This window comes from Labrus bergylta, chromosome 15 (assembly GCF_963930695.1).
Source record: "Labrus bergylta chromosome 15, fLabBer1.1, whole genome shotgun sequence".
In the NCBI taxonomy this organism is placed as follows: Eukaryota; Metazoa; Chordata; class Actinopteri; order Labriformes; family Labridae; genus Labrus; species Labrus bergylta.
The window spans coordinates 15,632,585-15,644,772 of record NC_089209.1 but is presented as its reverse complement, the minus strand read 5'-3'; the positions used below and the strand labels follow the sequence as shown (position 1 = coordinate 15,644,772).

General features: G+C 39.2%; 1 protein-coding gene and 1 long non-coding RNA gene across 3 annotated transcripts in view; one reads left to right on the top strand and one right to left on the bottom strand.

The window, feature by feature from the left end:
* Positions 1 to 1,746: 1,746 nt before the first annotated feature.
* On the bottom strand, positions 1,747 to 10,458 carry elovl4b (ELOVL fatty acid elongase 4b). 2 transcript variants are annotated; one of them, XM_020642078.2, is made up of 7 exons: positions 10,174 to 10,458; positions 8,207 to 8,292; positions 7,348 to 7,535; positions 6,497 to 6,577; positions 4,391 to 4,562; positions 4,104 to 4,231; positions 1,747 to 3,075 (listed from the first exon to the last, which is right to left on the bottom strand). In XM_020642078.2, the coding sequence occupies exons 2-7, from the start codon at positions 8,271 to 8,273 to the stop codon at positions 2,794 to 2,796; spliced, it is 918 nt and encodes a 305-aa protein (XP_020497734.1). In that variant the 5' UTR covers positions 8,274 to 8,292; positions 10,174 to 10,458; the 3' UTR covers positions 1,747 to 2,793. The 2 variants fall into 2 exon arrangements, with proteins under 2 accessions (XP_020497734.1, XP_065819967.1); XM_065963895.1 differs by lacking the exon at positions 10,174 to 10,458 and adding an exon at positions 9,280 to 9,528.
* The window catches only part of LOC136182732 (uncharacterized), a 66,485-nt gene continuing 58,751 nt past the window's right edge, over positions 4,455 to 12,188 (top strand). Inside the window, exon 1 of the long non-coding RNA XR_010668778.1 lies at positions 4,455 to 4,585. This is a non-coding gene — a long non-coding RNA (uncharacterized lncRNA). The remainder of the gene's footprint in view (positions 4,586 to 12,188) is intronic.

Below are 12,188 nucleotides of genomic sequence, written 5' to 3'. Positions count from 1 at the left end.
CATACAGTTGGAACCACACAAATGTAGTGGCACTAGGCCTAAGTGAATTGCAGACATTTTTTTTTTTTGCCATTTTGTAATTCCTGTTTTTGTCTTGCATGATGATTCCTTGTTTTTTTCATGTAGTCTACCTATATGCCAGGAATCACACTCCGTTTGGCTTCCCATCTCATCTCATATCTGTATATTTTTCGACCCACAAGTGACATGTCAGGGACGTCAGATCCAGCAGAGGGCGCTCCTCACTCATAAAGCCTATGCCCAATCTGTCACTCAAGCTGACTTGAGCCCCTAAAACGCTGACTATTTGCACTATGTTAGGCTGAATGAGCTCCTTAGTCAAATAATTGTTAATGAGATGAGATGAGTGAATGCTGGGTTGGGTTTGTAGAGGTTTAACCCATTAAAAACACACCTTTACCCTGCAACAGACTGCCGCCCTCAGAATCAAGGGTGGGTCAGTCACCTAAGATAATATATATGTGCCACACAATCAAAGACAGGGACAGAGTCAAATGTTTTGGAAAACTCTTCGTTTTGTAGACTTAAAAAATTCTTCTGCTTTTGGATGTGTTATCGTACTTTAGAATGCTTGCAGTCAGCCAACAGCAATGTTAGCAGACAGGTGGACTAAGTGTAACTAGTTCCTGTAGCAGCAGGGATGCAGGCTATAGTGACCTGTGTTAAATGCCTTTGATGGAAAAGCCTTGGCCCTTCTGCAATCCTCTTAGTCCCTGGCTTAGATCCCTGTCCCCGTGGAGGACATACTTCATCTCATCCCATCCAGTCCATCATTCACATTTGAACCCTTAGACCTTCCTCTACCTCTGCCCTCCTGCCATGAGTGCAAAGAGACAGGTGGTGGAGCGTCAGGATAAGATGGAAGACTCTGTACACGTAAAGTAAAGATGTGGAAAAGTTGCTAAGCATGGAAAAGCCCTGTGTGGACCAGTATTAGGAGAAACAGAAAGGGTGATATCTGAGATCTTTGGACAACAGGAAAATGATTGTTAATGAATCATTTAAAGATGCCATTAGTGAGTCCACAATGTCTTTTATTGGATTGTTTGTCTCTAGCTAATGGAAAATGGATGGCAAGTCAGGACAAAAAACATGGATAAAGAGAGTGGAAACAGCCTATAATGAACTAGGATTTAAAAAACATACAATTTGAAAGTTTCTTCCAAAAACAAGAATCTCATAATTGTAGATGTTTTTGTGCCAGAAGTGACAGGTGTTTTGTTCTACGTTTTTTCTAATAAAAGAATTAGACAAAAAAAAAAAACACATTATCACAGCCTAATGTTAACTAATCCATACAGTTTGAAAGTTACTGTAGCGCCCTGATGGCAGATTAGTGGAGGCTTCTCTTCCCGTGACCTGCTTTCTTGGGTAATTCACGGAGTGACGTGGAAATAAGCTCTTTTGGAGTTAAAGCCAATTTACCCCCAAAGATTAGGACAGATCTGTCTGGACAGGCCAAAGACACAACCTACCTCAGCCTCACTCACACACCTTTAAGAGCTATCTCCATCCCGCAGATCCCAACATGGAAGAGGGAGAGATGAAGGAAGGAAGGGATGAGGAGGCAGAGGAGATGGGGGATGGGAGGGCTATTCCCTAAAGATTAGGTTCCTTATGGGGCACATCTTGATCCTATATCTTAGGTACGACATTGCTTAACAGTAGAGTAGTTAACCTACAACTCCTTTACACAAGAACTAACAAAGACACACAGACATGAACTGTGGGGGGGCTGACATTGTCTTTATTTCAGTTATATGTGCAGCCAAAAGCTGGGACACTTTCCTTTTTTAATAAGACAATGAATTCAACAATTGTTTTTTAAAAAAGCTTTTCAGGAAGACATTCCCTTCAGTCCTACATGGCAGTGAGACAACACTGAGCTGAACTTCAATCTCTTATTCTTGTACCTCAGCTACATCGCACAGCAAAAAATGAAATAAATCATGAGGACCCACAGAGACACATAATAAGAAAGATACCCACACATTTGCATACATTCTAAAAGGAACTACAGCCCCCCTCCCTCCAGGTTTTAATTCACATTGAATACAAATAAAAGTAGCTTGTTTCTCTGAGAATGCAGCAGTTATAACAGTTTGAAACAGCAGGGGTTGGTTGTTGTCGCAGAGTCATAACTATTTGAATACAATTGATGGCAGTCATGACAACATCATGAGTTGTCTTTCTAAATTCGTAAACAAAATGTCTCCCGTGATCCAAGACAAAAAACACCTTTGGTATAAATTTCTGCATGTTCTTTCTGTTGGTAATAGTTAAAATAAAACTCTCTTAGAGAACTAGAATATAAATAAGCATATTAAAGACTATTTAATCTTTCAGTTAAAACAATAGTGGTATCCAGAATACAAAAGTTGGAGAGGAATTTTGGTTGACAAGTTAATAGATGCTGAGTAGTTTGTAGTTCCTTTTAATATTTTGGTCCTTTGATGGTCCCAAACAGATTTGGACAGGAGAGCGCTGCTCCTACATGAACAGCATTCTGCTTTTCTTGATAATAAAAAAAACCTGTTATGGAAACAACCAACACCCTTCTCTTCCTCTCAAAAACCCTGACAGACACAGCCACAAACACACACTGCTACCCTTTCCCCCTTTCAAAGTTGGTCACAAATTGCATCTTCCTTCTACATTACTGGCAGGGACGATGAAGCTTGTCTGGTTTGAACTTCTCTGTTTATCCCTCCCCACCCCTCCCTCGTTCTTTGACCCATTAAACAAACGTCCAAGCATACCTTCTTTCTCCTTTTACTCCCTCTTTGCTCTTCCTTTCTTTTGCCTCTTCCCGTTGTCCTCTACCTCTTCCACTTTGCTATGACCGTTTGTTACCACTGAGTTGCCGTTGGCAACAGGCTTGCCTCCTTTATGCGAGGAGGAGGGTTTGCGCCGGTAAGCATGGTAGTAGAAGTTGGCGAAAAGGATGATAAAGGTGACCGCATAGCCAATCAGAGCCCACTGCATCCAGTTAGGGAACGGACATCCTGTGTAGAGTGAGTAGCCTGCATGGCCAATGGTCACGTGGAACTGGATCTGTTGATTGCAAATTTTTTACAAACATGATAAAATATACACAAAACCAAGCCAAAACATCCAGTAAAAATGTGACATACTGAGCAGAAGGTACAACATGAAACCAGAAATTGGTCCGGTGACCATGTGTAATTTGAATCAGTTCACTTTGGCCTTGCATTAGTGTATCATTTCAAACACATTCTTAATAAAATACTATGAAGAAATTAAGTAGACAGACAAACTCAAAATGTTCACAAATATCTAGTTCCTCAAAATAAATGATTGGTGTATTTTGCATCAAACTTGTGAATTTATAGAACATTTTTGTCTTTTTAAAGCTCCTGTGTGTAGCTTTTAGCTGCTTATGAATCAGACTAAAATAACTATGGGTGTCTTTTATGAGCTTCATAAGAAAACCATCAGCATAAAGATGAATTATTTCTATATAGTTATTTTTGATGGCTAAAACTGCTGCAGCAAAAATGCTTTCAGATGACGTGATTAACAGCAGGCTACAAAAACAGACTTTGCTGACATTTTTTCTACTAGCAAATATTCTCAATGAGTGATATATATGACTGTTAAAATTTAGCAGGATATTTTTCATCAGAAAACATGACTTGCATAGGGTTTAGGACAAAATCCACTCAAAGATTAAATGTATTGCTTTGTTCACAGGAGGCTCACAAATCAAAATAAACCCAAAGTTCCTAACAGGAGCTTTAAGAAGTACATTTCCCCAATTTTAGATTTAAGAATTATAACCATTACATGTCTGCATCAATTTATTTATTTTTTTAAAGATTTATTTTGGGCTTTTCGTGCCTTTAATGCAGAGAGAGGACAGTGGATAGAGTCGGAAACCGGGGAGAGAGAGCGGGGAATGACATGCGGAAAGGGGCCATGGGTGGAAGCGAACCTGGGCCTACCGCTCGAGATGAGAGTCTCAATATATGGGACGCGCGCCCTAACCATTTCGCCACCAGCGCGCCCCATGTCTGTATAATTTTTACAACAAACACAAGTATAGTCAAAGTTAAACCTACCATTTGAATAATGGTGAGGTATTTCTTCCACCAGAGGTACTTCTGCATCTGAGGTCCCAAAGCTGCCAGACCATAGTAACCGTACATGAGGACGTGGATGGAGGAGTTGATGGTTGCACCAAAGAATGCTGTGGAGGGTTACATTTGGATCAGATGTGATAGTGGCCATGTTATTTGGAAAAAGGCATGTCTGTAATTGGATGCCATAGCTTCATGAGTCAAATGTAAGATACTTGATGAATTTAACGTCTTGATATTGTAGAATGTCAATTTCTGTTTCTACTCACATTGTCCACCAGGCACCCATTTGATGCCGATCCACCAGAGGATGAACATGGTGCAGTGATGGTAGACGTGAAGGAAGCTGACCTGGTTGAACTTTTTCCTCAGGATGAAGAAGACTGTGTCCAGAAACTCCACTCCTTTGGAGATGTAGTACCACCAGAGAGCAGATGCTATCTGAAGACAAGAAACAGGTTGGGGTGAGTAACTGCAGCTCTAACGCGACTGTATGCCATAACATCTTAAAAAGATGACACAAATCATAGACTGCATAAAACATGAACGTAGTCTGAGTGGTTTCTGAAGCAGCCATTTGAAGTCAAACTAAGGCAGCCACCATGTTTGAAATGTTACCTTCGGGCATGAATCCTCCTGGCAAACAGCTACAACATGCCCACCTGTCAGTCAAATCAGCCACGCCCATAATCATGCAAACTTATGAATAACTCTTAGCCTTAAAATAACGAGTAACAGATAACAGATGAGCAAGTATTATAAAAACATTTCATCCATCATGCAATGCAGTGTCTAGGATAAAGAAATCAGTTATTCAGACCATACCAGTTTTTTAAATCTGTATCTGTATCTTTAATTCTGCTGTAAAAATAGGCATTTTATTACGAGTGTAAATGGGACTTTCTCAGCTTTTGCAGCCGGCCTCAAGTGGTTACTGGAAGAACTGTACTGTTTTGGACATAATTGGCTCAACACTGGAGGTAGCTGCTTGCTGTGATTACACTTAACAGACATTACAGCATACACTTCTACAAATCAGTGAAGCTACAGGTCCATTCACCAATTTCACATGAAGGCCATGTCTCCTTGTTTAAATTTAAGAATTTTTAGAATAATTGGAAAACTGATAAATAGTTATTAAGCTGTTTTCAACTTTTTGGATACTAGAAAGATAAACGGCTAAGATTAGCCACTTCCACTTTCTGTCTTCCATGAGGGCAGAGCAAAATGAACATATTCAATTAATCAGCTTCTTCATTACTGCATGCAAGACACCTTTTTCAATATTATAAAAAACAGCAGAGAGTAGTTTTTATCGTTATCTTTTTAAACAAAGTAATGGTGAAAAGAATAAAGTTTTAGGCAAGCACATGAAAAACATGGAAATGTAAAGCATCAAGCTTGATTGATATGATATTGTAATATGGGCTGTATGAAGCAAGGACTTTAGTATCTCATATAAGGAATATTTGTACAACATACATAATATTGGCCCAACTCACAGTGATGGTTTATTTTGTTTTTAAATATTTTTTGGGGGCTTTTATACCTTTCTTCAGAGACAGGACAGTGGATAGTCAGAAAACAGGGAGAGAGAGAGAGAGTGGGGAATGACATGCGGGAAGGGCCACTGGTCGGATTTGAACCAGGGCCGCCCCGCCCACTTTCAAAGACTTCAGCCTTAACCCGGTGCTCGCAATAACCATTGGTCTACTGGTGCCCCACAGACATGGTTTTTTTTTATTATTATGAATAAAAGCTGTTAATAATAATAATAGCTGCTTGAAATTAATATTTCAATGAATATTTCAGTTCTGATTAGTTGTCAACGGATCGTTTATGATCTTATTAGATGGGAAAGGTTGACACTTTTGAGTTTAATAATAACATTTTAATAAACAAGATAGACAAGTTCAGAGATTTGAAAATCAAATATGCTGTAGATGTAAGAAATCCCTCCCTTTTCTTCACTCCCCTCAGCCTGAGAAACAAGCACAGCGTACCCACATGGCTGCTCTTTAAGCCATGGCAAGTGTGGCATCATGCCAGTATGGAAGGCCTGAAGGTGGAGCTGTGGGTGGAGTCTTACAGTGGTGAGATCAATTACTCCGACCTATCTGAGTGCAGGCCGCGCCCTCTTTGTCCTGAACCCACTAGATAAATTAACCTTTATCACAGTGTTTATTTTCTCCTTTAACCCCTGACTTAACTAAAGGCACTGATATATAGATGCAGTGATCTCCTTAACGTCAACAGCCGGATTACACCATCCGTATACTTCAACCAGTTCAGTACCTCGCTCACAGAGTGGTGTGAATCTATGTATTGGTATTGGGATGTTTTTGTGGATGTGTGTTTTGTTTTTTGTAGCTTACCCTGACTTCATTAACATCTTTGGAGTAGTTGACAGGCTGACAGAGGTAGCTGTACCCGGCTGCTCTAGAGCCTAGTAGGAGCTGATGGAAAGAAAGAAAACATAAAGTCAAGGGGAGGTTGAAAGAAAAATGGCTGACATTTTATAACTCTGATTTGGTGGAAGCAATGACCAAAGTATTATCTGAACACCAGTTATCCCACTTTTTTTTCTCTTGAACTGAGCAAGCAAACATTAACAGATTTTCTACAAAACCAGCAGATTTGAAAAAGAATTGAACGACATATCAGGCACTGGTCATTGCTAAAGTAAATACCATCCTCTGCTTTGCATATTGCAGTTTTTCAATGGTTGAATGTATTACAAAACACAAAGTACTCCTTTGTAATTGGCTGTAATAAAAGATTATTGAATGCACACAACCACTTGGTAGATACTTAGTAGAAATAATGTGTAGTCCAGATAAGATTTTATTTTTAAAGTCAAACTTGCATGATTGTAACGTGACTGACCAGAGAGACAGCAATTTGACAGGGTTAAGTACTGATTTTGTACTTGTAAGGAGATATTATGTCTAATTAATGGGGACAGTGGAGTAAGAACAGCTTCCCTCGAAAAGGGTTTCTATAGTCTACATGTTACATTGATGTGAGCTGAAACACATTTTCTAGGGGGTGTTTGTTTTTTTATCAAAAAGCCTCCAGATATTCCCTTTTGAACACAAGTCAACACTGGTATTGAAAGATGTTTTGAGGATCCATTGTATAATTGCCTCGTAATCCCCTTTTAAAGAAGTACAAGTTATGTTGTAAATACATGAAATAAATAATGCAACCTAAACTGTTTCCCCACCTCTTTGGCGATGTAGAAATTGAGCACCACCATGCTGAAGTTATACACTATAAGGGTCTTCCTGAGTGTATAGGGCTGGCGGTCCTGCATGTATCTAGGCCCCGCCCACAGGAAGAGCAGGTACAGACAGCTGATGGCCAGAGTTGGGAGGGGAGATGACATAAACGGCCAGTTCTGTACCCTCTTGTCTGAAGAAAAAAGGGTTTGTTTCATTGGTGAAAAGTTTGAGGTGATACAACAGAACCACAGTTCAATACTCGTTACCACACATGGATAAATATGGTATTGTCCTTTACGTTTACTGTAAATATCATCCACAGACCCTCCCTTACAACCTTTACAACCAGTTGACACAAGTCAAGAGTTTTTTTGCAGTTTTTGCCCTTTTGTTTCAGTTGATTTAATTGTTATGAGTAATGGTAACAATTTACTTAATAGCCTTATTGTGAAGGCAGGGGTGCATCGCACAGGAAGTCACCAGAAACTTAATGAAGTCACCACTTCATTAAGTTTCTTATAAGGCCCTCAGCTTAATTATTTTGTCTTAACAATTCATTTGCAGCTGCAGCCTGCATTCAAAAGTTACTGCAAGAAACTACGTGTGGCTGCTTTCATGTTCAACTCTGACTTGGTACAGTTTGTTTTGTAGTTATGCTCTCCCTGAATTTTCAAATGTAACAAATCATCAAATTCTAGACAACGCAAGCTGACTTTTGGTAGAATTTCTGAAATGACAACAAATATAACACACAAGATATACCTGATCATTTGGGTGACAAGACGTACAATGGACATTCAGTATTCCTGCATCTGAAGTAGCAAACTGTTACACAGAAACAAGTGACGGTAAAGATCTTACCTGCTATAGAAAGGCTCCATTTGTAAAATTCTACAGTGTCATTCACAAAATGTGTTACAACCTCCATGGCTCTGGTCTTGATTACACTGTGCGAGGGAGAGGGAAGGAGAAAGAGACCGAGAGAGAGAGAGAGAGAGAGAGGGGCAAGAGAATGCAAGTCAGTCAGACCCACCCAACAGAAAATTACAGGCCATGCGTATCCTTTTAATGTAACTAGTAGCACGAGGAGCTGCTCTACATAATCACTGTGTGTATCAAGTATGTTGCACTCTTGTAAACTATTGATCCCTGCCATGGTTAGCTTGCATATGTTGATGGTTAGCCTACATTTGTTAAGAAAATTGAGCCTGGACCAAACTCTAAGACAAAATCTTTTTGCATCCTCTTAAAGTTGAGGGTTTAGATCTTGCCAGAGAGATGAAAAACAAGGGCTTTTTAGACAATTAGCTGTGTCAAATCCAATGCTTATCAGGGCCATTCAGCTCAATATATTGTAAGTGCAAGGAAAGTTTTTCCATTAGACTTTCCCCTCGTTTGACGTAGCTGTAAACATCCAAAAAGAGCACATTAGCACCTCTCTTCACTTTCCATTTCAAACTGTACATAAACATTATCCTCCACATGATTTTAATACACTCTGCACTGATTCTTATGATTGCTAGTCAGAAAACGAGTGTTCGAGATCATTTTCAGAAATAAGATGGAGGATATTAGGTAGCCTAAATCCTTTTTTCTGCATTCCTAACGTAACCCTCCCTTACAGACAAAAAGATATCAGATTCAAGAGATGTAGATCGATAAGATATGTGTAATAAAACCTCTATTCATCTCTAACCTTCTTCAGCTTACTAACAACAGCTATGACACACAAAAAAAACAGACTTAAAGTAATAATTGAAGGAAATGTGCATCTCACTGACTGTAATTAAGCAGCATTACATAACAAGAATGTGTTATCCATCTGGGAGCCGAGAGAAGGTGTCTCTATAATGATCTATAATTAATCCTATGCGTCTGATCAGATGCCCTTTAAATAATAAATCACTATGTATACAGTGACGAGAACTGCCCACCACTGAGTGTTGATTAGCAGGAAAGAGTATTTAAAGTAATATTCCACGAGTGGTTAAAAAAAAAAAAAATCAGCAGGAAGGACGATCTTTTGCAGGATTTCACATGCTAGCACACAAACGCCTCATGGTTAGATTAGATGCAGTGGGCCGCGGAGGGAAACGAGATCGAGAGGGTTAACCGGGTCTGTGCGCACACAAAAAGACAGGGGCGCATGTGTCAGCAGGTTTCGCCCAAGAGGCTTAAATTCAATTGATCTACGAGCTTAGATGTAGGCCTAAGTACAAATGCCCAACGACCCACAAGCCTGCCCGATGGTTATCTCCCTACATGTGAAATGGCACACACACACACACACACACATACACACACACACACACACACACACACACACACACACACACACACACACACACACACACAAAAGCCTTGATCAGAAATTAGAGAGAATAAAGCTAGTACTTTTTTTTGTGTGTTTTTTTAAATAATACTACCTCTCAAAAAGTTGTTTATTTTCAGAAAAAGGGAAACTCAGTGCAATGACATAATTTACACAACTTTTAATTCAGGGATTTAAAGGCAGGCTAAATTAAATACCCTGCAGGCTACGGGTTTGTGGCTACAGGCTTAACAGGTGGGTGGGTAAGCTTCTGAGGCCAACGAGTGTTAACATTACCTACCGAACTAAAAATACATGTAATGAAAAGTGAGGTGTACCCACTGAAAGTTGGCATGCCGTGGACAAAGGAATTACCTCTTTTCCACTAACGCGACAAATTAAATATCCATAAATATCCCCTAAAACTTGGTGTTAACTGGTTTTAAATGTGAATGCAGGGAAAGCACGTACAATAAATACAGACACACAACATAGACAAAACGTCGCTGTTACTTACGTCTTCGATATTTAAGAGCGTGTAATGACATCCGGTGCAATTTGATGCTCAACTCCTTTCAGTAACTGCTTCGCTTTTTCTCCCGGCGTCACTGCTATTTAGTTTCTACACCGCGACGCTTAACGCCACAGTTCGACATTAAACAGCAATTTGGCAAGAAACTAGACAAGGCAAGAGTAAAAATCTATGATTAAGATTGGCCAATTATGCATTCAGTCCGTGCCGGCAGACTCAGCTCATCATCTTCTTGCAATCTCCTAGACACCGAGAAGCCAGATTGCATTGCGCATGCGCGGATTCACCCTTGTGTCTCGTGTGTGAGTGTGCGCGCGCGCATCCGTCATTAGCTCATCCTGGCCGTTTTCCTCAATAAGAAATCACATTCTCATTACCTTATTTGTTTTTTTTTTGTTTGTTTTTTTTACAAAGGAAATGTTAAACTGACATATTATCCAACAAAATCACGGATCAAAAAACTAAATAACGACATAGGATAGCCTACATTATAACAAATTCAACTTTTGTGAATGAATAAAGGTGGCACGAACGGTTGTTTTTTTTTTGTCAAAAAAAACTAAATGTTTCCTATTTTTGACATCTATTTAGTTTGTGAATGCAGCAGGTATCCCCCTCTGTCGTCTCTGCCTCTGTCACTCCAGTAGATGGTGCTGTCATGCTATCATTGAATGCTCTCTTCGCCTGCCCTCCCTCACACACCACTTCTCGCACTCCTGCAGGATAAAGTACGAGGTTTCTTTGAAGGAAGTCTCCTGTACTCAAACAGTTAGTCACGTCCAAAATTAATCCCCAGATATCCTGCGGAGGTGGCCTTCATATTGCAATATCTGATCCAGTTTATTAGATAGCCTATATAATTGAGGATATACAGCCACAGTAGGTCTAAAAGTAGGCTTTTAGTCTATCTTAAATCCAGATCTAAAAATCAAGTGAAATAAAAGGTTTCATGTAGGCTTACATCTAGGGTGTTAAGCGTAAAGGTTACAGCATGTTTTGGACTTCGCCCTCTAATTCAAAAGTTTACTCAGCATTTTCCTTTGTAAATATGTGGATTTACTCCTATTATTACTTACCATGAACAGATCCAGCTGCACTGTTTTAAATGTACCCAAATAGCCTATAAAAGAGCTGCTCTTAACCAAATAATGAATGAGATAAAAAGAAAGGCAGGGAGAGAAAGAAGGTGTGTCTGTGTGTAGGGCCTAAAGGAAACATTTGGTCCCTAAGACTATGTTTCATTTGAAGACATGTTTGTAATTTCCACATTAAAAAAAAAAGTAATTAATGTTACGCTGAGGAACCACATTTTGTGTGTTTGTGCATAAAATATAGGCTAATATAAAAAAAAGACATTATTCATGCTAGACATATTGTAAATACTTATCTACAACTTATCTCAGTATTACTGTCTGAATAATTGGCATGAATATAAATAGCCGGCATGAAGATTCAGTGGTAAATTCTGCATGCACATTCCAAACTAAACTAAACGATGTAACTGTAGTTTTTACTGGCAAAATGTATTCTGCATTTGTCTTGATTTTTCAGTTCATTTCTGCTATTGAACTCTATAGTATTCATAGTGCTTGCAGCTTGTTTTGCTCGGGCAACACAAAACCTCTTACTTTATGAAACTGACCATCTTGGGAGCATCCTATCGTGGAGGTGTTGAGCATTTGTTCGTTTGGAGGTTCACCATTTTATGTGGCTTGTTACACTCTATTGATGTACAGTAAATTAACAAGGTAACCTGCTTGACTGATGAATGAACATATCTCCAATCAGTCTCCAATCAACATGACATCAAGACATAGATAAAGTGAAAGATTTCATAGTGAACAAAGTGTGTTATCACTTTAAAAATGTACAATAGGAACAACCTAAAACAACATATTACAATAATAGAAAGTGATAGGACCTAAAAAAAAAAAACAGATCTGCATCATTAACAAGCAGTTATTTGTGTCAAGATTCTAGTTCAAATTTGTAAAAGTTAG

What these genes read in the sequence shown, in the direction of transcription:
- elovl4b (XM_020642078.2), bottom strand. Translation starts at nt 8,273, where the DNA reads ATGGAGGTTGTAACACATTTTGTGAATGACACTGTAGAATTTTACAAA. An exon ending in ATGGGTGCCTGGTGGACAAT is followed by an intron (nt 4,232 to 4,390) that starts GTGAGTAGAAAC and finishes AACCCTCCACAG; the next exon opens with CATTCTTTGGTGCAACCATC. An exon ending in ACCTCACCATTATTCAAATG is followed by an intron (nt 3,076 to 4,103) that starts GTAGGTTTAACT and finishes TGCAATCAACAG; the next exon opens with ATCCAGTTCCACGTGACCAT.